This window comes from Podospora pseudopauciseta, chromosome 3 (genome assembly GCF_035222475.1).
Source record: "Podospora pseudopauciseta strain CBS 411.78 chromosome 3, whole genome shotgun sequence".
NCBI lineage: Eukaryota > Fungi > Ascomycota > Sordariomycetes > Sordariales > Podosporaceae > Podospora > Podospora pseudopauciseta.
In genome coordinates this window covers 2,186,956-2,213,442 of record NC_085893.1, presented here as the reverse complement: position 1 = coordinate 2,213,442, position 26,487 = coordinate 2,186,956, and the positions used below count along the sequence as shown (strand labels likewise).

General features: G+C 54.1%; 9 protein-coding genes across 9 annotated transcripts; 4 read left to right on the top strand and 5 right to left on the bottom strand.

Annotated features, from left to right (window-relative positions):
• Positions 1-1,267: 1,267 nt before the first annotated feature.
• QC763_306320 (uncharacterized protein) lies at positions 1,268-2,286 on the bottom strand (the record flags this gene model as incomplete). The annotated part of the gene is made up of 3 exons (XM_062911076.1): positions 1,268-1,322; positions 1,355-1,473; positions 1,498-2,286. 3 exons carry the CDS (start codon positions 2,284-2,286, stop codon positions 1,268-1,270), a joined length of 963 nt encoding a protein of 320 aa, XP_062767081.1.
• Positions 2,287-2,773: 487 nt separating this feature from the next.
• Positions 2,774-4,889, bottom strand: QC763_306310 (uncharacterized protein; the record flags this gene model as incomplete). The annotated part of the gene is made up of 3 exons (XM_062911075.1): positions 4,579-4,889; positions 3,749-4,525; positions 2,774-3,691 (listed from the first exon to the last, which is right to left on the bottom strand). The coding sequence occupies exons 1-3, from the start codon at positions 4,711-4,713 to the stop codon at positions 2,774-2,776; spliced, it is 1,830 nt and encodes a 609-aa protein (XP_062767080.1). The 5' UTR covers positions 4,714-4,889.
• Positions 4,890-5,014: 125 nt separating this feature from the next.
• On the top strand, positions 5,015-8,469 carry ALG14 (UDP-N-acetylglucosamine transferase subunit). The gene is given in 5 exon segments (XM_062911074.1): positions 5,015-5,219; positions 5,295-5,627; positions 5,643-6,213; positions 6,505-6,551; positions 7,622-8,469. 3 exon segments carry the CDS (start codon positions 5,712-5,714, stop codon positions 8,381-8,383), a joined length of 1,311 nt encoding a protein of 436 aa, XP_062767079.1. The 5' UTR covers positions 5,015-5,219; positions 5,295-5,627; positions 5,643-5,711; the 3' UTR covers positions 8,384-8,469.
• Positions 8,470-8,616: 147 nt separating this feature from the next.
• Positions 8,617-11,825, bottom strand: RSM25 (mitochondrial ribosomal small subunit component). The gene is made up of 2 exons (XM_062911073.1): positions 9,071-11,825; positions 8,617-8,986 (listed from the first exon to the last, which is right to left on the bottom strand). The coding sequence occupies exons 1-2, from the start codon at positions 9,469-9,471 to the stop codon at positions 8,662-8,664; spliced, it is 726 nt and encodes a 241-aa protein (XP_062767078.1). The 5' UTR covers positions 9,472-11,825; the 3' UTR covers positions 8,617-8,661.
• On the top strand, positions 10,051-11,910 carry QC763_306280 (uncharacterized protein; the record flags this gene model as incomplete). Its single annotated transcript, XM_062911072.1, has 1 exon — positions 10,051-11,910. One exon carries the CDS (start codon positions 10,051-10,053, stop codon positions 11,908-11,910), a length of 1,860 nt encoding a protein of 619 aa, XP_062767077.1.
• An 812-nt stretch (positions 11,911-12,722) lies between these two features.
• Positions 12,723-15,129, top strand: QC763_306270 (uncharacterized protein; the record flags this gene model as incomplete). The annotated part of the gene is made up of 3 exons (XM_062911071.1): positions 12,723-13,703; positions 13,755-14,218; positions 14,289-15,129. Exons 1-3 carry the CDS (start codon positions 13,509-13,511, stop codon positions 15,127-15,129), a joined length of 1,500 nt encoding a protein of 499 aa, XP_062767076.1. The 5' UTR covers positions 12,723-13,508.
• A 379-nt stretch (positions 15,130-15,508) lies between these two features.
• Positions 15,509-16,954, bottom strand: QC763_306260 (uncharacterized protein; the record flags this gene model as incomplete). The annotated part of the gene is made up of 2 exons (XM_062911070.1): positions 15,509-16,403; positions 16,461-16,954. 2 exons carry the CDS (start codon positions 16,952-16,954, stop codon positions 15,509-15,511), a joined length of 1,389 nt encoding a protein of 462 aa, XP_062767075.1.
• A 627-nt stretch (positions 16,955-17,581) lies between these two features.
• QC763_306250 (uncharacterized protein) lies at positions 17,582-19,990 on the bottom strand. Its single transcript, XM_062911069.1, has 2 exons — positions 18,983-19,990; positions 17,582-18,910 (listed from the first exon to the last, which is right to left on the bottom strand). The coding sequence occupies exons 1-2, from the start codon at positions 19,259-19,261 to the stop codon at positions 17,765-17,767; spliced, it is 1,425 nt and encodes a 474-aa protein (XP_062767074.1). The 5' UTR covers positions 19,262-19,990; the 3' UTR covers positions 17,582-17,764.
• A 369-nt stretch (positions 19,991-20,359) lies between these two features.
• Positions 20,360-25,486, top strand: QC763_306240 (uncharacterized protein). Its single transcript, XM_062911068.1, has 3 exons — positions 20,360-20,817; positions 20,913-25,216; positions 25,371-25,486. The coding sequence occupies exons 1-2, from the start codon at positions 20,639-20,641 to the stop codon at positions 24,838-24,840; spliced, it is 4,107 nt and encodes a 1,368-aa protein (XP_062767073.1). The 5' UTR covers positions 20,360-20,638; the 3' UTR covers positions 24,841-25,216; positions 25,371-25,486.
• Positions 25,487-26,487: the final 1,001 nt, after the last annotated feature.

Here is a 26,487-nt window from a genome sequence, read left to right as displayed (position 1 = left end):
AGCTGTTTTATAGTTGCTTTTGCATGGCCTTTTTTTTTTTACCTTGCATGAAAAACAGCCAACAGGCCTTTAAAGATAGTTGATAGGTCCCGAAAGAAAGTCGACAGATCCCGAAAGCTGGTCAACAGGCCTCGAGATAATTTCAACCCCTCTGATCCATCTTTTCCCACCCTTAAACCCCCAAAAAGCCCGCTCCTTCCCTTGTTAATCACCTATAATCGGCCGCCCATCACCTAACAGAACCGAACGCACAGCCCTAGTAGTAGAGGCATTATCTACCGCTTGCTTCCCTACCCATGGGGGGGAAATATGGCGGCGGCGGCGGCGGTTCACGTATCACTCTCCCCTCCTGCTCCTCCTCCTTCCCACTCTCATGATTGCTGACACCGTCCCCCCCATCCCCACTCAATTCTGCCCTCTCTCGTCCCGATGAGAGTCTTCCCGCCATGGCACCAACCTCCATTCCAGCCCGGAGCAGCTCCCCTCTTCTTGTTCTCTCCTCCTGCCCTTCCCAAAGTTGGTCTTGCTTTTCTAGATGGAGTTGTTTGGCGCGCTCCTCTTGTCGTTTTGTGACCAGGGGGGTCCAGGTTTGGAGTTGGTGGGGTTGTTGTTGTTGTTGTTGTTGTTTGTGGGTGTGCTTGCGGGCGGATGTTGATGTATAGAGCGGCGAGGAAGGTGGTTATTATGACGAGGGAGAAGATGACGATGAAGGAGATTGCGGCGGGGGGGTTGGAAGAGGGGAGGGGGGTTGTGGTTGGGGTGGAGGTGCGATTGTTCAAGTTGAGGGGGTCTGGGAAGGGGTTGATGGGGGGGACGATGAGGTTGGCTGGGGAGCAGTGCGTGATGGTGGTGAGGGTGGTGGGTAGAGGTAGGGCTGGCATTTTTTCTGTGGGGTGGGTGTTGTGGTTGGTGATGGTTTGATGCATGGGTTGTGGTGGTGGTGGTGGTGGTGGTGGATGGTTGATGATTGATGGTGGTGTCACAGATCTGTCGTTTTTTTATGCACGGAAGAGAAAAGGATTCAAACTCGAGGGCAACACTTGGAGGGCAAGATATAGCTACCGAGGGTGTAAACTTTACTTTGATGGCGTTGCCCTTTACCTTTTCAACCCATGGCACGCCCCTTTGCGCGATAACCATTTCTACCTCTCTCAGCTACTGTACGTGGTGGTAGCAAAGCAACATGTATTATCAAGTTCAAGGCAACAGTATAGTATCCTGAACCACGCTTCAACCATAGAACCTAGATAAGGTATCCAGCACACGCTCAAACACACATCACAATCCTACCCCTCCGCACTCCACTCCCTCTTCCTCTCCCCCTTTAGACCCCTGCCCTCCTCCTCCTCCTCCTCCTCCTCCTCCTCCTCCTCCTCCTCCTCCTCCTCCCCCTCCCCCCTCTTCCCTCTTCACGGGTGTCCCATCCCTAACCATCCCCCACTGCCCAATAACCCTCCCATTCCTCCCCCTCCCCTCCACCCTATCCATCCCCCCTCCAAAAAACTCCTTCCTCCTCCTTGCCTTTTCCACCACAACCCCAAAGTCGTCCATCAGGGGATAAAGCTTCTCCGCCTTCCCTCCCTTCATAACCCGCTCAATAATCGTCTCATTCAAATAAGCCAGCATCTCCTCGTAGTTGAAAACTTCCGAGATGGGCAACAGAAACGAGCTCAGAAAGTGGTAGGTGTGATATGGTTGGTGGACGTATGATTTTATCATTTGGCAGCGGTTACATTGGCCGGTGGACGAAGACGGCGACGAAGAAATGCACACCGGGCAGTGAGACGTGAAATTGGTTGTGACCTCTTGACGGAGGGGGTCCATAACAGGGGAGGGTTTACTTGGGGACGGTGACTCGGGTCGTGAGAGTGAGAGTAACTGTTGTGATGATGGCTCTGTGGGTTGGGTGGAAGCTGTTGGGGTTTGAAACTGATGCTGCTGCTGCTGCTGGGGGCCTGAAGAGGCAAGTGATGTCTCAGAGTAAAGCTGCTGATTCGGAGGGTTGAAATGTCCTCTTATCTTCATTTTGGGCGGGGACATGGACTGGTCTTGAGTTGCTGCTGGAAATGATGACTTCTCTGGCTGTCCGAATGAATATGGCGGTGGCGGGCCTTGAGGGTGGTGATGGTGGCGATGGGATGCGATGGAGGGGCCTGTTCTGCTTGTCGCGTCGCTTCCCCCGCCTGCTTCGGAGGGTATGGCGTTGAGCCATGAGGGGATTCGGCGTGTGCCGGTTGTGCGGTAGTGGGAGTGCGAGTTGTCGTTGTTGTCGTTTGGGTTTTCCATTTTAGATGATGTCGAAAAGTCAGAAGCAGTCAGAGTGAGGTTCACGATGTTCAAGTCAACAGCTTGAATAGGGGGTTCCGATCTATGTCGTCACTGACGTGAGATAGTGCCAGCAAAATCCTGTGCCGTGTGACGGCCCTAATTGGTAAGAGAACCGGATCTTGGACTGAGAGTGGCAACTTGACTGGGTCCGAAAGCTCTCAACGCAAAAGTCTGCAAAACCGGTTGACAACACCATGGAGATTGTTTAAACCGATGAAAATGGGGCTGGCGACACCTAATATTTACATGATCGCCTGATCGGGTTAGGTTGCCCTGACAACCTGCTGGGCATGGCTCTTCAACCAACATGAAAGGGGTATACATATTTCTTAACAGATAATCCCGCCGTATCCTGACCCTACCCATCCAACCATCCCAGTATCATAGTCATTCATGTACAAGTTATTGTTTGAATCAATCACAACCATTTATCTCTGTCATCTTCCTATTTCTTCTTGTTTGATGCCGGTGTTCTGTTCCGCAATCTTCCAAGCCATGTCGACTGTGGCTTTTCTTCCTTCGGACTCTCGTGCTCGAGAGTGAAACTGCCCGAAAACATGCCGGTCAGTTCGTTTCTCGGGTCATCCGGACCTGGCTGCGCAAAGAAGGTTGCTGGAGCAAATTCTGGCGCGGGCTCATAGTGCCGACTGCTAGTCAACTGCTTCTGGGGCGTCCCAGTGCCCCGGAACTGGATTTCTTGACCTTGCACCGGGCTTGGTCTCAGTCTAGGTTGGTTCGGAGGGTTAAATGCTCTCTGCGCAGGCGTTACTGGAGCCGGCGGGACTTTGTACCAGAACGGACCCTTCTTGGGTTCTACTGGGGCAGCCCCAAACGGCTGAGCCTTGCGTTGGCCCTGAGTGCTGAAAGCGCGATGCGAGGAGACCTGCTGTTGCGGTGGCACTGGCTCCCACTCCATTTCTGCAGAATAATTGGCCTGCCTTTGAGGGGGGTCCTGAAAAAAGGACGGTGAGACAAGATTCATCGAGTCAAGCTCTTGAATGCTGGTAAGAGAGTTGGTAAGCTGCTGGGCTTCCAGGGTATGTGTAAAGCCCATTCGTGGTGCACGCGGCTCATCCCTCGCGCGTCTGAGCGGTGACAAATCATAGACAGTAGATGCTGCTGTGCTTGGTCGTTTTGGTTCTGGAGGGGAGCTCTCAATATGCTCCAGCTCATCCAACAGATCTCCCAGAGACTTTATAGTGTCCTTCTTCGCACTGGAGGCTCTGGGTTTGGCTCCGGAAGAGGCAGGCGTCTTCTTCGCAACTGGTCTCCCCCGTAATGAGGACTGGTTTGATTGTTTCGCGGTTGGTTTGATTACAGGCAAAGGCTTGAGGCCGACCGATTGCCATGCTATCAAAAATAGCTGCTTGCTGATTAGTATTTGATCTTGGACATGAATAGATGGATGGATAGCACATACTATGGTGGCAGCAGTCGCGCTGATGATTTGCAAATTGGTTCGGAAGGGCAACTTCCGCAAAGCAGCATTTGCAGAGCCTGGAGCAACACGTAGATATATACGCGAGAAGACGGCAATAAACTGAATCAAGTACCAGCGAAATAGCCCGGTAACCTGCCTGCTGTTTCCAGCTATCATATCCAACAACCGTGGATTCCACCACATCCCCAAAACTGTGGCCCCAATGCTCCATTTCAGCAATGTGTCTGACAATGGCAACCAAGAGGAATATGGGATCTGGTTGGTGTTTGTGGTAGAGAGCAAACTATGCCACACAAGTTGTAACACAAAGCCCGACACCCACAGCAATCTCCCAATGCCGTTCAGTATCTTTATAGGCATCCTCGACTGGATGTAAATCTTGCGCCGAATGTTGGAATTGCGGTCCATCATGCGCCGAAGGGTATCGGTCTTGGCTGTGTAGGCCGCCTGGTCTAGACGCTGCCGGACTTTGGGCTCACACTCGGCACACATCTGGGGATAGATGCGCTCTTGGGTAATGCGAAACTCATCAAACCGGCTCTCTCGCTCCCCGTTGTCTGAATCGTCGGACTCGTCGGAATCGGGAAGATATTGGGCAAGACTGGCACTCAAAAGACGTTGGTTGTTTAAGCACGTCTTGCAAAAGACTGAGTTGGTCGGGCTTGCTGGAGGGGACCCAGGGCGTGGGACAGCGTATCGAGGTGCGGGCGTCGAAGTATTAGTTCGTGCCACTGGAGGGTCGACTGGCTCGCCATTCTAGCGTCATATCAGTATAGAGAGAGACTTTGACAGGAATAATAGAACTCTACCCTATCGCGATAGTTGTCGGCATCGCAAGAGAGACACCGGAAGTGTGTTGTACTGCCATCGTTGCGCAGTTTGGTGGTGTGGCCGCAGTAAAAGCACGACAGGTACTGCGGTCCAAATAGGCGTCGTGGCGGCATGGTTATTTGATGTTTGGTTGAATCGGCATATCGAGACGCGATTGACCAAAGGAAGCGATAGAAGCAATGTGATCGTGGGGCAGTTCCAAAAGGTGTTTCCAGGAAAGCTAAAGAGGGAGGGAGCTTGCGCGGCGATTCTGCCGGGCGGTCGTGTTTTCCAGCGGCACTCAAATGCGCGGTCGACAGGGGAATGCATTTCCCCACAACACCGTCATTGTGTCTTGGCACAAGGCACGGACCACGTGTGCCTAAATTCGTTACTTGTAATTGCACATCTTTGTAACTTGACCCACCACATCGAATTACTAACATCTTCACGACTTTGACTTACAACTTCAGCTTCCATTCTTCAAATTCGGTAGCGGGAGGATTCTCTTACTGTACAGTAAGCTGCTAGAATATTGAGTTCAGAAACTCCAAGCCAGCAAGCACAGACTCTCCCAGTTCAACGACGAGACAGAGAAGCCAGATTGGGCTTTTGAGCGTCTCAATTCACACCACAACCAGTTCGTCTCCCACTGCAGGCCTGCTGTAGCTTCTCGACTCATTCGTTCTTGAACAAGTTACTAACTGGCCGCCAGCAAGATCAATTTCACTCAGACATTAGATGAACACCACCTGCCATCTTGCACCATATGCACATTACCCCAGAACAGCCGTCACCCATTTCACCTTTGAGCATTGCTGTATTTGATTCGCAAGTTCAACACAGACTTGGTGTCTGGAGCATCCAACTGCATATTTTCATCCGAAACCTGGTTTGAAAGTGTCCAAGTATATGTCGACAATCTTTCTTCAGCAGCTGGCCAACATCAGCCCGAACCCAACCTCGAAAGGGGCTCAGGGGTCAATCTCTTGGCATCAACAGCACAGACCGCCCAACATCACCACCACCACCACCACCACCACCACCACCACCATCCCCGCCGCTTAGTCGACAACCTCAATTAGTCGCCCCCCATTGATTCTCGCGATAATAGACTCAAGTCACTGCCATAATGGACCCGCATCTTTCTGACCGGGGCGAGAGCCAGGCAGCGACTCATAAACCCCTCGACAGCCTCGCAGACCAGCCAGGCTTTCTCCAGAACAACCGGCAACGAGAAGGGCGAAGCCCAGTAGAGCAAAACTTGGAGCCACCGGCTTCAGATTTCTTTTCGTCATCACCACAATCAGTGCCGCCTTCAGATCTTGTTCCTTCCTCGTCACACACAGTCCTAACTTCAGATCTCAGTTCTTCCTCTTCACAGACAATCCTGACTTCAGACCTCAGTTCTTCATCAACGCTGCCATCGAAGCCTTTGTCGCCACGAGAACGGCTCTCATCACAAGTTTCGGCAGCTCAAGAAAAAGCCTCATTGGTGTCCCCTGTCAGACCGCAAGAAACAGCTTCGCCGTTGCCACCTCCACCAAAGTCAGCATCTCCAGCGGAAGAACAAGACGAGATCAAAATGCTCGAGTCGATCGATGAGATGGGGGGTGAGGGTGGTTTGCTCGGTGGTAAGTAGAACTATCGTCTTTACATCACATGTCCTCGGATTAGGGACCTTGAAAAAAAATGAGAGATCATGTTGTTCTACGACTTGACAAAATCAGGGGCCATGTTACTCTTCAACTTTGAAGATTTTACATCGACCCGTGGGCGAGCCCAGTTCCACTTTCCAAGACATGGTGTCAGGTCCTGAGAAAGCTCTTCCCGGGCTTCATCTCAGAGACACAAAAAAGGCACACATTGTCAACTTCGAATACTCAAGTTCTAGGACGACTCGTCACATTTCTCATGACTTGCAGCTCCTTCGGAGGCGGAGTTCTCACTATTCAAGATCAAACCCCAAATCGTATGAAGACAGACATAAAACAGCCTGCTAACAATTTACCTTTGTGAAAAAAAAAAATAGTTTTCCTCGCGCTCTTGTGTGCGTTTGTCGCGGCTGCTGCAGCCGTTGTCAAGTTGTCTTGGCCCGCGCTCGCGACTTTGGTTGTGGCCGGTTGCTCGGGTGTGGCTGTAAGTTATTCTTTTTTCACTTCTCAGGTTATTGTTGCAACTTGCCGTTGAAGGATCGGAGTGGCTCAGGCGAGAGGTGGGGATGTCTGGGGGAGCAAATGGGGACAACAAGTGCTGTCTGCTTTTGGCGGAATGTGATTGAGCAAAGTCGAAGTGTCTCATGTAGTCTCCTTCCAAGAGTCTGTCGATCGGGGATCTTCGTGGGCGCCATTCTCCCGAGCCGTTATATGGGGTTTGGTGCTTGGTCACGTCTGGGAGCGGTTTCTTCTGCCCAGCTCCTTTTTATCTTTTCTACTTCTGAAGTGGTTTTCTATTGCAAGAACTTCTTCGAGTCATTGCATCCCCCTTGTTCTTTACCTCACAGTCATGCCGGCGATCAAGACCACTGAAAATGTTTCCTTTCGAGAGCGCTTGATGAATTTCGCTGTCAAGCTCATCCCTACCTACACACAGCACATCATATTCATTTCTGTTTTTTGGCAAACAATGGTTCTTCCTTTCGCTAGCTTACTCTCCCTTGTCTTCTTGGATGCATCCTCTATACATACATCTCCTTTTCCTCATTTACACCTCTCTATCTTCCGCACCGTGTTCTCAAATTTGTCACACTTCACAATGCACTCATCAGTCAACTTTTCCTTCCTCTCCTCTTGGAAACTTGCGAGGGAAAATCTACCCTCGCGACCAAGCACGCTTCAGTAGCCTTGTCCCACCTCTAGTGAGGACAGCGGACGATCGTCTGTTTTTACGCAGTGGAGCCGTGGATGCCTGCCCTTACCGGCGCCTCCTTGGGGTCGTCGTTCGGCTTCCGCGGAGGTTCACCTCCCCAGAGCCGGCGGCGGCTTGTAAAACTGGAGGAGCGCCCTGTCCCAGACCATTTGCTAACCGACCTTTCCTCGCCAGTACCGCCACCAAACCCTCGTCTCCTCCCGCCGCCGTGTGCGCGGTGGTCTGTTTCCCGCGCTGGCCCGCGGTGCTGTCCCGGTCGCCTCCTCGCGCGGTGACGGCATCCTCGGGCGTGTGCCCGCCTACTTCCTCTTCGTCTTGGGGTCGGGCGGGCACACGACCGAGATGTTTGAAACCATCAAGAACTCGTTCTTGCCATCGCCGGCGCAGCACCGGCGCTATGTGATTACGAGCGGAGATGGGGATTCCTTGCGGCGGTTGCTGAGGTTGGAGTCGTTGCTGGACCGGGCTGTTCTCGGTTCTTCGGCCGGTGGTGACAAGGCTCGGGTTGGCACCCGGGATATGTTTACAATTCCGAGGGCAAGGAGGGTTCACCAGCCTTTTTGGACGGCGCCGTTTACGAGTTTGGTTACGGGGGTGGGGGCGGTGAAGGCGTTGAGCACGGTTCCTAGGTCGAGGAAGGGGGAGGGGTATAAGTGGCCGAATGTGATTGTTACCAATGGGCCTGGGACGGGGTTTGTGGTCGCTTTGGTTGCGTACATCCTCAAGCTACTCGCCGTTGTTCCCCAAGACGGCTGCAAAGTGGTTTACGTGGAGAGTTGGGCGCGGATTAACAGCTTGAGCCTGACGGGCAAGATGTTTTACTGGAGCGGCATTGCGGAGGTGTTTGGGGTTCAGCATCAGCAGCTGTGCGACAAGTATGAGGGGGTGGTTTATGTCGGGGAGGTCGGGGCTGCCAAGGGGGCGAGGATGGGGTGAGCTGGGATGGATGTTTGCGTGTTTGGGCGGTTAGCATTGCTTTCATGAATTCAACGATACCCAATCCTCGTTTGTCCAATACGAACATAACCAGCGATCCTGAACTTTTGTACAAATTTTGTGATCTCTACCCTCCCAAACCACCCATAATTTTGCATGTATACACAGAGAGCCACACCCGAACAGTTTCTCTACTGTCCGTCTCTCCAGCTCCCTTCAGGAAGCTAACAACAACCCACCCACACACACACACACTCACTCACTCACTCACTCGCTCTCTACACATCGGCAGCCTCCTCAGCCTCCACCTCGGGCAAATCAATATCATTCGCGTAGGCCGCCTGCCTCTCCATCTCCTGCCCTTCAATCTCCTCCCCAGCCCACTTGAGCCAGTTGTTGTACTCCTTGTCCTCGAGCTCCATGCCGACCTGGTTGACCGTCTTGCCAAAGTAGGCGCCGTAGGCCCTCGCTTCTTCCTGGGCTATCCTGGCCTCTGTCTCCTCGAAGCGGCGGAGCTTGTAGAACTCCTTGCGGGCAACGTCGTAGGCTTGCGCTCGCGTCATTTTGGCGTGCTGCATGAGGTATAGTTGGCGTTGGACGACACTGTTTTCTGTCAGTTATCACTCTTTGTTTGTTTTTTTTTTTTTTTTTGTTTTTTTGTTCTTTTTCAAGCAGGGGGTGATGTACCTCTCTCCAGACAACTTCATCCCCGGCTGTCGGAGTCCTTTGCTCCAATCCCGATACCGAGCGTCCTTGCCGTCGATTTCCATGAGGAGCTTGGGCCGGGCGAGTTCCCATGGGTGGTCGGAGTAGAATTGCTTGCGAAGGCGGTCCTCGGGGTGCTCGATCTTGGTTGGGCGGTAGAGGTTTTTCGGGGGGGTCTTACGTGATTTGGGGAGGCGGACGGGCAGGAGGGCGTGCTGGGCTGGGTAGGGCCGTGTCCAGATTTCAGAGGGGGGGATGTTGGCTAGGGCGGCGACCCAGGGGGGGGAAGGGTTGTAGGTTTTTGGGTAGACGGTCGAGGCTAGGGATTCGGTGGCTGTCTGGTGGACGCGCGAGGCGAGGAGGCGGGAGGGGCCGCGGGCCATTTTGATGGAGGACTACTCCCCGGGAGGGAGGAGGATCTGGTGAGAAATCGGGGAGGGGGTTGTGGTGATGGTGGTATGTTGCCGTCCCCAGTCGCAATCGCAATTCCCACGATATCAAAATATGGGATAACGGCTGGCTTGCCAATCTTCAAGGTTGGTACGAAGTAGTGCCGATTGAATTGTGGGGCATTCCAACTTTTTGATTGGGGAGGGTTGGGGTTTTATGAGAGAAATGCCCCTGGCAGAAATTTTGTCCCCCTCCATGACGGCGGGAGCTTTGGGCTTTGCGGCAGCGGTCATTGGTTCGTACCTTAGCTTAGTAGCGCTGTAGCGCTATAATCCTTGCTAAAGGTGGGGGCAAGCAAAGCACAGTTGCGATAAGCTTCGATGTCGACTTTTTCTTGTGCTTTATCAACGCCCCCCATCGTTGACGACGACCTTGACCCCCCGGCGCCGTGACTCCGCCCCCCTTCAAACTGCCGGACGAACCAACCACCGACACGGGAGCATCGACACAACGACACACACAGGGCATGCGAGGTCGGGCTGACGGCAGGCCACCATGTTGGACGACAGCCCATGAAAGTCTCCAGACGAATTGACGGGTCGATATGCGGCGCGATCCTCTTTTTGCACCGCCCGTCGTCGTCAACGTCGTCGACCTGGCAATGGCAGACCAATATCTTACCTGCGTGTTATAACCATGGCGGAGGGTCGGGGAGGGGTTTTCTGAATCATCACCACCGCTCGACAGCCCCGCTTCACTATGCCTTGACCCTCCCGACCCTCCGCCGATTCTCGACCATCCGATTTTGGAGCTCCTTCCGGCCGTCGTTGGCTTATTTGGCAAAGAGCAACACCGCGAGAGCTACACCTCCAGCACCGGCCAACGACGAAACGTCACCTTTGTGCTCCGAGCCAGACCCAGGGTCAGAAACAGTCCACCCTCCACCAGGCCACTCCAAAGAAGAGCTCCTCGCCCTCGTCGACCCCTACGATGGTGAACCCATCGCGCCCCTGAGCGATTATGTCCGGTTGCACGCCGACCCCTACATGCGCGGTTATGCCCAAGCCGACACCCCCAAGATTTCCCTCGCGAAAACCAAAGAACAAGTCGAGTACCCTGCTCCCGACGAGGTTATCCGCCCCCGGAATCAACAAGATGAACAAATCCTCTTCGAGCTGCGCTTCGCCGTCAGATACTACCTTATCAAGCCCGAAATGGGCGACCTAGACACCGTTTACTCCCTGTACCAGCGCCTCCCCGAACCGAAAATCCTGCATCTCGACGCCAACTTTCGACATCAACTATTGAAAGCCCTCGGTCAACCTCCCAAGCTGAATGCCAGATCCATGATGCGCTACTTTACTGTGATTGGCGATGTCAAAAACAGCGGGATTGCCCTGACGAGAAGTGAGTGGAACAGGGTCATTCACTTTGGCAGCAAATACGTCGGCAGAATCACAGAGGTGGAAAACGAACAGGCGTTGAAGATGTGGAGGGAGATGGAGATTGATGCCGGGATCAAGGGGAACGATGTCACGTTCAACATTCTGTTCACTGTCGCCTGCAAAGCGGGCAATTTTGTGCTGGCCGAGATGATTTACAAGGAGATGGAGAAGAGGGGGCATGTGTACAATCGGTATCACTACGTCAGCCTGATTTACTACTTTAGTCTCAAGTACGAGACTGGGGGGATGAGGGCGGCGTACCGGGAGATGGTGGAGCAGGGGGAGATTGTCGACACGGTGGTGCTGAACGCCATGATGTCGGGCTTGCTGAGGGCGGGGGAGGAGACGGCGGCGGATAGGATATACGAGAGGATGAAGGCTGCGAATTCCGACTTGGGGGAGGTGCCGGTCAAGGGGGGGGTGATGACGGAGAGGGCCATCACGCAGGTGTTGATGATGATGGGGAAGTTGGGGAGGAGGTTCCCCGAGCAGAGGGAGAGGTTTCAGAGCATGGCGTTGACGACGCCGGACCTGCAGACTTATAGGATCTTGGTGAATTACTATGGGAAGCAGGGGGATTTGGGGAGGGTGGCGAGGTATGTGGATGAGATGAAGTATTTTCAGATTCCGCTGCACGGGGCGATTTTTTTGGGGCTGTTCAAGGGCTTTGCGAGGCACGGGAGGCTGCACAGGAGTGCGTGGTCGGAGAGGCATTTGGAGGAGATTTTCAAGGCGCTGCTGAGGGCTGTGGGGGAGAGGGGAGGGGAGGTGACGGGGGTGCATTTGCAGACTTGGTTGGTGGTTTGGGTTTTGAGGGCGTTTGATGCTTGCTCGGGGAAGAAGAGGGTGATGGAGGTTTATGATGAGTTGAGGGGACGGTGGGGGGAGGAGGTGGATGAGGGGTTTGTGGGGGAGGTGCTGGGGGGGATGGTGAGGAGGGAGTTTGATTTGCATGCACAGAGGAGGGGGGCGAGGTATGGGATATGAAAGAGATATTTGCAAAATGAGATGGGTTGGGAAAATACAGGAGGGGGCATGTAACATATTTTTTGGGTGGCATTTGTCACATAAGAGAAACAAAATGGGAGGGCTGGGAGGGACACGGCATCGATGGAGATGCTTGTTGTATACTAGATGGACATGTACATACATATGAGGCTGAGCATCTCACGACATGGAAGATGAGAATGGGACCCGATATACAGCGGTATAAGCAGATGTTAAAAGAAAGACATAACCCGCTCACCTTCGTCACCCACCTTTGGCTCACCTACACTCACCCCAACCTCCGGCACCGAGCTGACCATCATCACCGTTTTTGCCTGAATACACAAGTTCATGCGGCTCACAGCTGAAGTCTCAGCTCCGGAGCTTTAAACGCCTTGCCTGTCTTTTGCTGCCATTTTTGGAAGACACCACGGACTGTTGATGTGTGCCGGGGTGAGAAAGAGGGGGGAGGGGGCCGTGCGCTTGTTAGAGGTTGTTCCAGTAGCCTTCGATTGGATGGCGATCACACAATGTAAACATATCAGGCGAGAGAGGGACAAGAGGAACTTTATGCGACCGGGTGTCCGATTTCGAGAGAGATTTGGAGTGTTTTCAGCTTTGAGGATGGGCTTTGACTTTCGGAAGTTGAAGTTGCGATGGTTGCGATGCTCTCTTTCCATCCGAATGTCGACATGTTGGCGCTCGATGCCTCATCAACCTCACCTCAACTATCCACGGTAAGTCAACATCGATATCAGTGTTTGAGACTTTAGAACCAAGACTTTCACTCGCAACGCTAACTCTCTTTTCTATATCCCTCACCCACCTACCTACCTAGCTAGCGACCCTGCCAGACGCCCGTTTCATAGCATCTTTCTTTTTCCCCCCCTCCCCCCAGCACCCCAATAGCCGCCTCCGTTACCCAACCCCAGCTCGGCACTTCCCTTGTCCTTTACGGGGCTTTTATAAAATCTATGCGATCAACCAAGCATAACATATCCCGCATTTACAGGGGAGGGAGCTTTCGGCTCTTGTCATCCACTCTGGTCCAGACGTTTTTGTAGAAGGCAGGGTAGTCCTTGTCTTTTCTCATATCTCTTCATGTTTCTACCTCCTTGATGAAGCTCAAACCTCCGAGTTGAGCGAAGCGTGGGGGAAGGGGGGGGGACCGGAACCATATTATATCCCCCTTGGTAAGAACTAGAATGTTTTGATAAAGGGAAGGTTTCAGTTGGCTGAGGGGGAGGAGGTGATCACCCATTCATTCATTCATTCGTTCACTCTTTTTACCCGCCCGCCCGCCCGCCAGCCAAGATATAGGCTGACCAGGTGATGGGTGATGGTATAGCATGAAATCTCTGGGGTGTTGTTGTGTTCTCTCAAAACGAAAACGAAAAATGTCGTGACCCGTGTCTTATAGCTCCAACTTGCCCAATTTTTCTTCTCCCTGGTGTGTGATGTTTTAGTCTCCTTTTCACCTTTTTCTGTTGTGGCTGGGACATCAACATTGACCATGACGAGGGCATCATCATCATGACATTTTTGTTTTCTTTTTTTCGATATAATTTTGTGAGTAACGTAACAGATGACAGGTCATCATGGACCCTTCCCAACCAACACCACCACCGCTAGAGGCGGACCTCTCCCTCGGCCCCGTCCTCCTTTCCTTCTCGCTGGCAACAGCAGCATCCGCCTTCTCAACAACATTTGTGCGATTCTTTTGCCTTCCACGACAACACAGAGCTGGGAATGGTAGATACAAGGCTGACGACTGGGGAAGCCTCATCGCCACGGTACGCCCCCTTCCATGACCTCTTCCCGTTATGTACTGACAGAGGTTGTAGCTAGTAGCCCTCATCTCGACAAGCTTCACCCTCGTCGAGTCCACCACCTCTTCCCCCGTCCGGGCACTTGAATACGACGTTCTGGGCCGGCCGTGGTATCTCATGAGTGTCACCTTCAGCAAGATAGCCATCTGTCTTGTCTACCTGAGGGTTCTTTCCGGGAAGGGGAGCCAATGGCGGTTTTTGTTGGGGGGGTTGGTGCTCGTTATGGCCGTGGTGAATTTTGCTTTCGCGTTGACGGTGAACTTGCAGTGTAGACCGCTCGAAAAAATCTGGAGGGGGGGGGAGGTGGAGGGGAGTTGCTGGGACGTGGTTGTGCAGAGGGATTTTGGGTTTTTCCAGGGGGCGTTTGGGGTTTTTACTTGGTTTTTCTTGGGGGGGTTCTCGGTTGTGATTTTTGGCATGGGTTTGGGGGATGGGAACACGGGGTGGGAGTATTGGGGGGCGTTTGGGGTTTGTTCTGCGTGGGTTTTCATCTTTCGAGTTTGTGAGAAGAGGAGGGGGGGCTTGCTAACATGTGATGACCCTACTCAGGTCGGGAATCTTCGCCATTGTCGGGACAGCAAGGACGGCACAAACAAGCGGGCTGGGAGTCTACACCCCCGACCACTCCTACGCCAGCCTCATGGCGACCCTGGAGCAGAATCTGGGTCTGGTCGCGGCGAATATATTAACCTTTGGGACGCTGTTTGCCTCACGCCGGAAGGGGTCCAGGCGGAGGACTCCATTCCAGAGCACCTCCTCCGCGGGCACATCAAGGAGCAGAAAGACAGGCAAGTCCTCGTCAAGCAGAGCGGGGAGCATCACTCAAACCATCACCCGTGCCTCCTCCCGCGCCAGCTCCCACAAATCACTCCACAGCAACAGCACAGCAGCCGAAGTGTCAAACGGACACAACAGACAGGGGCACTCCGCCAGCGTGAGCAGCCTGGGGAGTTTCTTCCGGGCTGATAACAACAACAACAACAACAACAACAACAACAACAACAACAACCATCACGACAAGTACGACGACGACAGGCATAGCAGTAGCGATGATGAAGGGACTTACTTTGAGGGCGAGGAGATCGACCTCGAGTCGGGGAACTGGTGGCCGAGGGGGATCATCAAGACTGTGAGTGTGGAGGTCGTGGAGGAGGTCAACGTTGATTACGTGCCGGATCGTGCTGCTGGGGAAGCATCATCATCGTCCGGTAATGGTGGGGGGGCAACGCGCGGTGAGGGCCCAAGAAGGGGAGCCAGAAACTCGGTGGTTATCGTTCCACCTCCAAAGGCGAGGGTCAAGAGGGGGAGTGTTGCTTTTGACGATCGGGCAGAGGAAAGCGAGGAGATGGCCGATTGGGAGGTTATGATCAGGGGAGGGCCGGCGAGGTAATCTGTGATGGGCATGAATGCTTCGTATCCCGCAGGGTTGAGCGGGCGTGGGTGAAACTCTTTCTTTAGACAGGCTTGATTATACATGGGACATGGATGCCGTTGGGAGATTGGGCAGGCGATCACGAAGAACACACATCAGGAGGCAGCGAGGCGTTGGTGGATAGCCGAGAGAACACGAGGGGCTGGATGGCCGTGCACAAATAAAAATTGCCTCATGGTCGATGGGACGAACTGAACCACGGCCGGATTTTCAACAAAAGTTCAATATTGTCTCAAAAGTAAACGCAATCATGTCCACACATACCATACCATACCATACCATACCATACCATACCATACCATACCATACCATATATACAACCCATCCTGCAGCCCCCCTAAACCTTCGCCTGAGCCTGCTTCATCAACTGCAGCGTCTTCGTCAACGCAAACTCACTCCTCCTCTTACTCCTCACCTTGTCAGCCTGCTCCTCCGTAAACCCCCTTGCCTCCACCGCCGGGTTATACCCAACCCCGCTCACCCTCCCCACCTCCTCACTCCCCAACACGCTCGCCTCCTGCCCATCAGGCCTCTTGTAAACAGTCACCACCGCCGCGCCCCCCAACCCCAAATTATGCTGCAGCGCATACTTTGTCCCCTTCACCGCCCGGTTGTTAGCCCACCCCCTCAGATGCCAGACCAGCTCGGCACACTGCGCGATACCCGTCGCCCCGAGCGGGTGCCCCTTCGAGATCAACCCCCCAGAAGGATTCACCACAACCTTGGTGTTGGGCCCGTAAGTGATCGCCCCGCTCCTGACAAACTCGTGCGCCTTGCCCGGCTCGGACAACCCAAGGGCGTCAATAAGACACATCTCGTTGGCGGAAAAGCAGTCGTGGAGTTCGCAGACTTGGCAGTCTCTAGCCGTGATGCCTGCTTCCCCCAGGGCGATCTCAGCCGCGCGCTGGGTCATCTCCCGGCCCACAAGATCAATGGAGGACTTGGAGAAGAGCGATGGCGCGTCGGTGGTGAGAGCCTGACCGGCGATGAGAATGGCGCGGTCTTTGAGGTGGGGGTGGGCGTCGAGGAAGGATTGGGAGACCAGGACGGCGGCGGCACCACCGTCAGAGGTAGGGCAGCACTGGAGCTTGGTGAGGGGCTCGTGGACGGCGGGGGACTGCATGATCTGCTCGAGGGTGTAGACGTCCTGGAACTGAGAGTAGGGGTTGTTGACGGAGTGGGCGTGGTTGATGCGGGCGATCTCGGCAAAGTCCTCTTTTCTGGCGCCATACCTGAAGTCGTGCGTCAGTGATGCATGTCACCAAACATGCGACCAAGAGGAAGCTCACTTCTCCATGTACTCCCTCCCAGCATTCCCGAAGATCTGCGGCGCCCCCGGGGCCTTGCTCAACCCCCTGGTCTGCGCCATCATCACATACGTCGTGCCGATGGGGTTCTCCCTGTCGTTCCAGTGAGAGCCCAAGCTTCCAGGCATCATCTTCTCCCAGCCCACCACCAAGGCACAATCAGACGCTCCAGACGCAATGAGGGTCCGGCCCATGTAGAGACCAGTAGACCCAGTAGAGCAGTTGTTGTTGACGTTGACGATGGGAATCTGCGTCATGCCAAACTGGTAAAAGACACGCTGGCCAGAGGTGGAATCGCCGTAGCAGAAGCAAGCGACGCCATTGTCGACGTCGTCGTAGGTGATGCCGGCGTCGAGGAGGGCTTTGATGCCGGCTTCGTAGCCGAGCTCGGTGTAGTCTACCTTGCCGCGGGGCTTGATGAACTTGGTCATGCCTACGCCGAGAACGTAGACGGGAGCTTTGGATTTGGGTGCCATTGTGATTGTTGTGTGTGAGGGGGGATGTTTGTTGCCAAGGTTGAATGATCAAAATAAGCGGTATCAAGAAAGAAAGAGTGAAGCGAAAGACGGTTTTATATCTGAAGGTGCTCAATGACACCTACACCCCGGTCCAAGAACGCAGGTCCCAATGAAAGGGAGGCAAACGGCTTCCCCACGTTTGCTTCCCCAGCATTTGAAATGCGGGGATTGGGGTGCTGTGCCGAGGCATCGGAAGCTAGCCAGCATGTTGCCACAGCTGAGCACTCGAGAGGGTTCGCGTCTCGGTTATCTCTGATTCGAGAGATCGTGGAGATGAGCGCTTCAACATGTTGTTTACTTTAGCTTGTAGATCTGTAAGGGTTTACTTCAAGAGACGAATTGGTGACCCTTTTGGTGAGGTGACGATGCCCATCGAGAGAAGGCTGCTGCCATGTGATGCCTGGTCTTGGCGAGATTCGACCATTTGCTGCGACGGGTTCTGATTGTGAGGAAGCTCGGTCTACCGTACCTCCCCCTCTGTGAGGAACGCGCTATCAAGGCCAATATCAAAGATTGAAGTTTGTCTTTCCAGAGACCGGGATTGTTGGACTCGAGGTGTTGAACGGATTTCCGAGACGAGAGTCAGCACACTTGAGCGGGATCTTGGCACGCTGTCCGCCTCCGTTTGTGGGGAGGCTCCTCATTGCCAAGGCTCAAAATCTGGGGAAGAGGGGCTGCTGGTGCTGCCTCGGGTTGACCTCCCCTGTTCATGATTGCTCATGATAAAGTAACTACACCCACATGGGTAACCCATCACATCCTCCTCCCTCACTTTGTAAAATGCAAACACTTGGTGTAAGCATAACTCAGCAAGCCCTGTCTCCCCATCTCCCCCCCAAAGCCAGAATCCTTGATCCCGCTGAAATAAGCCGCAAAGTTCGGCCTCTCACTCTGATTGATCCAAACACTCCCCGCCTCCAACCTCCTGGCAACCCTCTCCGCCTCCTTCAAGTCCCTCGAATAAACCGACGCGCCCAACCCAGCATTCGCCAAATTCGCCCTCCTCACCACATCATCCTCATCACTCCACCCCAAAATCGGCAACACCGGCCCGAACTGCTCCTCCTGCACCAACAAGCTCCCCTCCTCCGGCCGACTGACAATCGTAGGCTCCAACCAAAACCCCTTCCCACTCTCGGCCACATCGACCGTCTTCCCCCCCGTCCTGATGTCAAACCCCCTCCTCTTGCAGTCCTCAATAATCCCCTTGACAATCTCAAACTGCAACTTATTGTCCACCGGCCCAAACACGCTCGGCACCGTCCCATCCTCCTGGACCTGATACTTTTCCTCCACCTCCCTCACCAACCTCTCTAGGAACTCGTCATAAATGCCCTCGTGGACGTAGATCCTTTTACTCGCGACACAAACCTGACCTGCGTTGAAGAAACCCCCAGAAGCGATGCTCGGCACCGCCTTGTCAAGATCTGCATCAGGAAGCACAATACAAGCATCGTTTCCCGCCAGCTCAAGCGTGACCTTTTTCAAAGTCTTTGCGCAAGCAGCCATGACTTTTTTCCCGGTTGACGTCTGCCCTGTGAAGGATATCTTGTGGATCCCCGGGTGGGAGCACATCGCCGCCCCCAGCTCCGCTCCCCCGTTCAGCACCTGCAGCACGCCCGGGGGGAAGATCCCCCTGGCTAGTTCGATGTGCTTGAGGACGGCGTAAGGGGTGAAGGGGGAGGGTTTGACGATGACGCAGTTCCCCGTCACGAGGGAGGAGACAATCTTGATGTTGGAGAGGATGAGGGGGAAGTTCCAGGGGCAGATGGCGCCGACGGTGCCGATGGGGATGTGGGTGGCGATGACTCTGGAGTGGTCGTCCTCGTGCTGGATCTCGTCCGAGAGGCCGTTTTGGGAGTAGTAGAGGGATTGGGCGATGGCGGCTTGGACGTCGATGTTGGCGAGGATGGTCTGGTAAGTCTTGGTAAGCTGCTGCTGCTGCTGCTCAAATTTGACAAGGTGAGCGGGATAATGAGCACATACGGATTTGCCGGTCTCTCTGGCGAGAACAGCTGCGAGCTCGTCTCCGTGCTCCTTGATGTTGTCGGCCAGCTTCACGAGCAAGGCTTGGCGCTCGGCGAGGCTGGTTTGTGACCAGGTGAGGAATGCCTTGGAGGCGGCCGCGACGGCATCTTCAAAGTCCGACGCGGTTGCGATTGGGCAGGGCCAGAGCTCCTCTTCTGTTCGGGGATCGGTCACGGTGTGAGTGTCTTCGCTTCCGCGGAGCTCATCGTTGATGATGTTGTAGAACTGGAGCTGCATATTTTGTTCCTTCTGTTTATTTACCTAGATATGTGAAAGCGCCACAGACAAGAAAGCGAAAAATGTGGGCGATAAGGAGTGATATATAAGACCACCACCTGGCTGAATCCGGCATGAAGCAAAATACCCGGCCGGCACACCTTTCCCCACCGGATCATAAGCCAACGGCATTTTTTCTGACGTTCGTGTAGGGCTCCATCGCCAAGTCCCGACTGGTGGTTGTTAGAGGTTGGATGCGGAGAAAGGAGGGGTTCCGTCAGTCTAGCGCTTGCTATCGTTGTTTCCGGGAACGGCAGATGGGGTGGCTGCCCACTGGTATATTTGCTACTGGATATAAGGGACTTTAACAAAAGGTCAACAGGCCTTTCAAGATACCGAGTCGATAAGCCCCTCGACAATGAAGTGGCCTTGGATATGCATCGTAGGCCTTGTAAAATCATCGAGAGGTCTTTTACTGGCAGGACCTGATCGTGATACGAAACACCAACATTGAGATCTGAGGGGTAGTTAGTGTGGACGTTGCGAGGACGGAAAACAACCTTGACGTTGGATCGGATAGTGGGAGTGCTTGAGAAAGAAATACTTGGGTTTGTCCCATGAGTCTTTGAAAGTGTAACATGAGTGGGTGCTTGAGTGAAGCCTTGAGGATGGAAGGTAAAACAGAGGTGAAGACACAGGGTTAGGGTATGGAACGCGCCGACAGCCACGCAGTCGGAGGCGGCCGACGTCAAGAGTGGGGACGTCCCCTAGCTGTCTGAACCCCACCCGGCCGATAGGTAAACCTCCAAGACGAACGGCTGGCGGGAAGTTGACCGAACGGTTGGCTTCCAAGTTAGGTGGCTCTTTGTGGAAGTGTTTGTTACCAACGACTGGCAGCTCATAGGCTGTTTGTCTTTTGTATCTGGTAGTACAGAAGCAAAGGTCTGCAGTCTGCCTGCTTCCAGGCTTCTTGAATGCGGGGAGGTGGGATCGGGCACCGGCGATAAGTGGATAAGCAGCCCTGTGGGCAGCGGGGGAGCTCCGAGAGGCACCCCCGCGTTCAACCGATAAGAGCCTTGGTGGAGGAGGGAGGCTTGCCACGCGCCCGGTGCTGGTGACGTCCGCTGCATGCAACTGCCATCCCATGGCCATTTGGTTGACAGAAAGGGGATTGGATGCCATCCTGATACCCGGTGATATCTCTTTGTAGCATTAATAAATACCAGTAGTAGCACCCATCTCCCCGACCGACCGACCGGTTCTTTGTTCTTTTTGGTTTTTGGTTTTTAATTCTTGGTTCCTTACTACTCTAGCTCTCCCTGTTTTTGACATCTAGGGAAAGCAACCAAGAAAGACTAGACACTTGGGACGAACACCACTGGTTCCCCCGATTTCAACATGGCACCCTCGGCCATAGCCACCACCCCCACCACAGCTCCTACAGCCTCTCTGTCGACAGAGTATTCTGATACCATTACATTTTACCTGAACGGCACCCGTGTTGTCCTTGACGATGTCGACCCAGAGGCCACCCTTCTTGAATACCTGCGAGGCATCGGCCTAACTGGCACCAAGCTGTATGTCCCCTCCTCCTCCTCCTCCTCCTCCTCCTCCTCCTCTTTCTTCTTCTTCCTCCTTTTGTATCCCCGGCATATCACTAACATCCCCCCAGCGGCTGCTCCGAAGGCGGCTGCGGCGCCTGCACCCTCGTCCTCTCGGGCTTCAACCCAACCACCAAGAAAATCTACCACGCCTCCATCAACGCCTGTCTCGCCCCCCTCGTCGCCATCGACGGCAAACATGTCATCACCGTCGAAGGCATCGGCAACGTCTCCCGCCCACACCCAGCCCAAGAAAGGATAGCAAAGGGCAATGGCTCCCAATGCGGCTTCTGCACCCCCGGGATCGTCATGAGCTTATACTCGATGCTAAGGAACAAGGCCGACAGCAAAGAAGAGCTCACGGAAGAGGAGATTGAGGAGGGGTTTGATGGGAACCTGTGCAGATGCACGGGGTACCGGTCTATCCTGAACGCAGCACAGACTTTTGCCACGACAGGGAGGAAGGTAAAAGCAGCGGCAAATGGGGGCTGTGGCAGGGAAGGGGGCTGCTGTATGGAAAATGGCAGCGGGGGTGGGTGTGGGAGAGAGGTGGATGGCGGAGAGGCAACCAAGAGGTTCACACCGCCAGGGTTGATCGAGTACAACCCCGACACGGAACTGATCTTTCCCCCTCAGCTCAAGAAACACGAGCTTAAACCACTCGCGTTTGGAAACAAGCGCAAGAAGTGGTTCAGGCCGGTAACGTTGGAGCAGCTGTTGGAGATCAAGTCTGTATTTCCGCAGGCGAAGATTGTCGGCGGCAGCACGGAGACGCAGATTGAGATCAAGTTCAAGGCGGTGCAGTATCCAGTCAGTGTTTACGTCGCTGATATCCCAGAGCTAAGACAGTACGAGTTCAAGGAGGACTCGCTGGAGGTGGGGGCCAACATTACGCTTACTGACCTGGAGCATCTCGCGCTGGAAGCACGGGAGAAGTACGGGGAGAAGAGAGGGCAGGTCTTCGAGGCGCTGCACAAGCAGCTCAAGTTCTTTGCTGGGAGGCAGATCAGGAATGTTGGCACGCCGGCGGGGAATCTGGTGACGGCAAGTCCGATTTCAGATTTGAATCCTGTTTTAATGGCGGCTGATGCTGTTTTGGTGGCGAAATCGCTGGGCGAGACGACGGAACTTCCGATGAAAGAGTTTTTCCAGGGGTACAGAAAGACAAGCTTGCCGGACGATGCCGTGCTGGTCAGCATCAAGATCCCGGTGACGAGGGAAAAGGGCGAGCTTTTCAGGGCGTACAAGCAGGCGAAGAGGAAGGATGATGACATTGCTATCGTGACGGGTGCGTTGAGGGTGAGGGTGGGTGAGGATGGAGCTGTGGAGGAGGCGAGGCTGGTGTACGGCGGTATGGCGCCTATGACGGTGGCGGCGAAGAGGGCTGGCGAGTTTTTGAAGGGGAAGAAGTTTGCCGAGTTGGAGACGTTGGAGGGCACGATGACTGCGTTGAGCCAGGACTTTGATCTGAGCTTTGGGGTTCCCGGTGGTATGGCGAGTTACAGGAAGTCATTGGCGTTGGGCTTCTTCTACAGGTTCTATCATGATGCGATGAAGGAGTTTGCTGAGGGCGAAAGGGATGAGGAGGCAGTAGAGGAGATTGAAAGAGAGATCTCAACTGGCAAAGAGGACGAGGCGGCTGCGGCGGCATATGAGCAGGAGATTGTCGGCAAGTCGAACAACCATGTTGCTGCGCTGAAGCAGGCAACTGGTGAAGCTCAATACACCGACGACATCCCACCAGCGAGAAATGAGCTGCATGGCTGCATGGTCCTCTCGACCAAAGCGCACGCCAAGCTGTTGTCGGTTGACTTTTCGCCCGCGCTCGGTGTTCCAGGCGTGGTGGATTACATCGACAAGAACGACATGCCCAGCTCGGCAGCCAACCGTTGGGGTGCGCCGCACTTTGAGGAGGTCTTTTTTGCCGAGGATGAGGTGCACACTGCTGGCCAGGTCATTGGTATGGTGCTCGCCACATCTGCTGCTCGCGCTGCCGAGGGTGCTCGCGCTGTCAGGGTCGAGTACGAGGAACTACCTGCCATCTTCACCATGGAGGAGGCCATCGAAAAGGAGAGCTTCTACAAGTTCTTCAGAGAGATCAAAAAGGGAGATCCGGAAGGCGCGTTCGAGAAGTGTGACTACACCTTCACCGGTGTTGCCAGGATGGGCGGCCAAGAGCATTTCTATCTCGAGACCAACGCCGCGATTGCTGTTCCCAAGCCTGAAGATGGTGAGATGGAGATTTGGTCCAGCACCCAGAACCCCAACGAAGCCCAGGTTTACGCCTCCCAAGTTCTTGGTGTCCAGTCCAACAAGGTCGTCGTCAAAGTCAAGCGCATGGGCGGTGGCTTTGGCGGAAAGGAGTCCAGATCCGTTCCCCTGAGCTCCTACTGCGCTCTCGCTGCTAAAAAGACCCGCAGGCCAGTTCGTGCCATGCTCACCCGCGAGGAGGACATGCTCACCTCGGGTCAGCGCCATCCCTTCCTCGGCCGGTGGAAGGTAGGCGTCAACAAAGATGGCAAGATCCAAGCCCTCGATCTCGACATCTTCAACAATGGTGGTTGGTCTTGGGATCTCAGCGCTGCTGTCTGTGAGCGCGCCATGACGCACTCCGACGGCTGCTACCTCATCCCCAACATCCACGTCCGCGGCCGCATCTGCAAGACCAACACCGTCTCCAACACGGCTTTCCGCGGGTTTGGTGGTCCCCAAGGCATGTTCATCGCAGAACAGTACATGTCTGAAGTCGCTGATCGTCTCGGCATGCCTGCTGAACGGTTCCGCGAGATCAACATGTACAAGCCGTTGGAGGAGACTCACTTTAACCAACCATTGACTGACTGGCACGTTCCTCTGATGTACAAACAGCTTCAAGAAGAGTGCGACTATGCCGCTCGCCGGGAAGCAATCACCAAATTCAACGACACACACAAGTGGCGCAAGCGCGGGCTGGCTCTCATCCCAACAAAGTTCGGTATCTCCTTCACAGCTCTTTGGTTCAACCAGGCCGGCGCTCTTGTCCACATTTACCACGATGGTTCCGTCCTCGTCGCCCACGGTGGCACGGAGATGGGTCAAGGTCTCCACACCAAGATGACGCAGATTGCCGCCCAGGCACTCAACGTTCCGTTCGACTCGGTCTACATCTCCGAGACGGCCACCAACACCGTCGCCAACGCGTCTGCCACTGCCGCATCGGCATCATCCGACCTGAACGGCTACGCCATCTACAACGCCTGCCAACAACTCAACACCCGCCTCCAGCCCTACCGTGAAAAGCTCGGGCCCAAGGCAACAATGAAGGAACTCGCCCACGCCGCCTACTTTGACAGAGTCAACCTCTCGGCCCAGGGCTTCTACAAGACCCCCGAGATCGGCTACGTCTGGGGCGAGAACAAGGGCAAGATGTTTTTCTACTTTACCCAAGGCGTCACGGCCGCCGAAGTCGAAATCGACACTCTGACTGGCTCCTGGACCTGTCTGAGAGCGGACATCAAAATGGACGTTGGGCAGTCGATCAACCCGGCTATTGACTATGGTCAGATCCAGGGAGCGTTCATCCAGGGTCTGGGGCTCTTTACGATGGAAGAGTCGCTTTGGTTGAGGAACGGACCGATGAAGGGGAGCCTTGCTACTCGCGGTCCGGGGAACTACAAAATTCCTGGCTTCAGGGATATACCGCAGGTTTTTAATGTGAGCTTGCTCAAAGATGTGGAGTGGAAGGATTTGAGGACGATTCAGAGGAGCAGGGGGGTGGGTGAGCCGCCGCTTTTTATGGGGAGTGCGGTCTTCTTTGCTATCAGGGATGCGCTGAAGGCGGCGAGGAGGCAGTATGGTGTTGAGGCGGGGGTGGGGGTGGATGAGAAGGGGGATGGGCTGCTGAGGTTGGAGAGCCCGGCGACGGTGGAGAGGATTAGGTTGGCTTGTTGTGATCCTATTGTTGAGAGGGCCAGGGTGGAGGCGAGGGAGGGGGAGAAGAGTTTTTTTATTGCTATTTGAGGGGGTGGGAAAGGAAAATGAGGGATGGATTTTGGGTTCGGGTTGTATTATAATCTGAGTTATCTTTTTATCCGGTTGAAAGATGGAGAAATACGAAGTGGTGCTGGTTGGATCCGGGAATGTGCTTTCAAGTGTGCATGCCTAGATAAAGTGATGGGGGTTGTTGAGGCGGTGTTTTGTTCGTGACAGGCGGAGCAGTTTGGCTATGTCCGTTTGATGGAAGCAGTATCTTTCTGGAAGACGGATCTACATTACTTTTGCTAGAGCGAAGCTCCCATAAAGCCGTGGTGGGAATCAAGGCATGACAGGGGGTTCGCTCTCCTTAACGAAACCAAAGTTGTTAAAAAAGAGCATTCTCAGCAACTGGAAGTTCTCGGTGTGTTTATTGGCCTAGACGTTTATCTAGAGTATTTCCTCCTTTTGGCTTTTTATCATTTTTATTATTATTGTTTTCTGTTTATTTTTTTTTCTTACAATATGGGCAGAGAGGACCACGAGGAGGAGCTTCGCTGACTTGTTGATCGAGACAGGTTGATCAATGTGTCCTTGATACACTTATCGGTTTTCTAGAGACTCCCAAGTGCCATGTCTAAAATTAGGGGATATATGTCTTTTTTCTTCCCCATGAATGAACGTATTCCCATGGAACTTTGATATTTTTTTCAAACATTCCCTTGGACTCTTTCCCGCAGCAAGGCTTTCACATGCTGGTGGTGAGATGTCTTGGCGTTGATGGCTGCCACCGAGAGAAGCGTCGTCACAACGAGTTGCTGGCGGCTGTGGATCATCGAGTTGTACCTGATAAGACCCAGAAGACTTTGTTTTCATATGATGAGCGACTGTAGGGATTGCAATGTCCTCCTCGAGGTTTGTCTCACTTTCAGACCAGGCGCCTGGCAAAGGCTGTGTGTGTGGCTGTGGCTGGTGGGCTCCACCTATTCAGGGGGAGGAATCTGGACCTTCAAAGGTGGTTTTCTCAACAGGTAAGTGGGCCGGCCCTGTGGCTGCCCTTGAGCCACAGGCCCGCGGAGGTCGTTTGAATCCGAGATAAGTCGAGGTTGACTTCCGTCACATCTACTCAAAAGCTTGTGGTTGCTGTGGAGATGCGGCTCTTTGTTTACACCTCCTGAAACCACGTTGAGAGATTTTGTTGAGATTGATGATGAGCTCCGGGGCTGTGCTGCATGCACCGCAGGAAGCGTCACCCCTTTCTTGTCACCTTCCACTAAGTATAGGGTCGAGTAAACGGTTACACACCAAAAGCTTTTGATCGACCGGTCTTTTTCTGGATGGTTGGTGTTGCGGCGATTAGGAGGCACACGACGGCCAGGGGGGGGGCTTGTAAGCGTGGTGAGTTGGTTTTCGAGAGGTTTACCTCTGTGGCTCCGAGCGGGAGGGGTTGTAAGAGGGGAGAGGGGATGGGGGATGAGGAGTAGTAGTAGTAGTAGGAGGAGGAGGAGGAGGAGGAGGAGGGACAGCAGGAGGAGGGACAGCAGGAGTAGGGACAGCAGGAATAGGGACAGCAGGAGAACGGACAGCATGAAAAGGGACAGGAGAAGAAAGGGCGGCAAAAGGACGAGGAGCAGGAGGAGAAGCACATCTGCCCGATTTTCATGGAAGACCTGTTTGAGCAGAGCTTCGACAGGG

Excerpts from the sequence above, each read along its gene's own strand:
- QC763_306250 (XM_062911069.1), bottom strand. The coding sequence starts at position 19,261 with ATGCAGCTCCAGTTCTACAACATCATCAACGATGAGCTCCGCGGAAGC. Across the intron at positions 18,911-18,982 it reads CCAGAGAGACCGGCAAATCC|ACCATCCTCGCCAACATCGA; the intron begins GTATGTGCTCAT and ends AAGACTTACCAG.
- QC763_306240 (XM_062911068.1), top strand. The coding sequence starts at position 20,639 with ATGGCACCCTCGGCCATAGCCACCACCCCCACCACAGCTCCTACAGCC. Across the intron at positions 20,818-20,912 it reads GGCCTAACTGGCACCAAGCT|CGGCTGCTCCGAAGGCGGCT; the intron begins GTATGTCCCCTC and ends ACATCCCCCCAG.
- ALG14 (XM_062911074.1), top strand. The coding sequence starts at position 5,712 with ATGGACCCGCATCTTTCTGACCGGGGCGAGAGCCAGGCAGCGACTCAT. Across the intron at positions 6,214-6,504 it reads TGAGGGTGGTTTGCTCGGTG|CTCCTTCGGAGGCGGAGTTC; the intron begins GTAAGTAGAACT and ends CATGACTTGCAG. Across the intron at positions 6,552-7,621 it reads TCAAGATCAAACCCCAAATC|TACCGCCACCAAACCCTCGT; the intron begins GTATGAAGACAG and ends TTTCCTCGCCAG.
- RSM25 (XM_062911073.1), bottom strand. The coding sequence starts at position 9,471 with ATGGCCCGCGGCCCCTCCCGCCTCCTCGCCTCGCGCGTCCACCAGACA. Across the intron at positions 8,987-9,070 it reads ATGAAGTTGTCTGGAGAGAG|TGTCGTCCAACGCCAACTAT; the intron begins GTACATCACCCC and ends GACAGAAAACAG.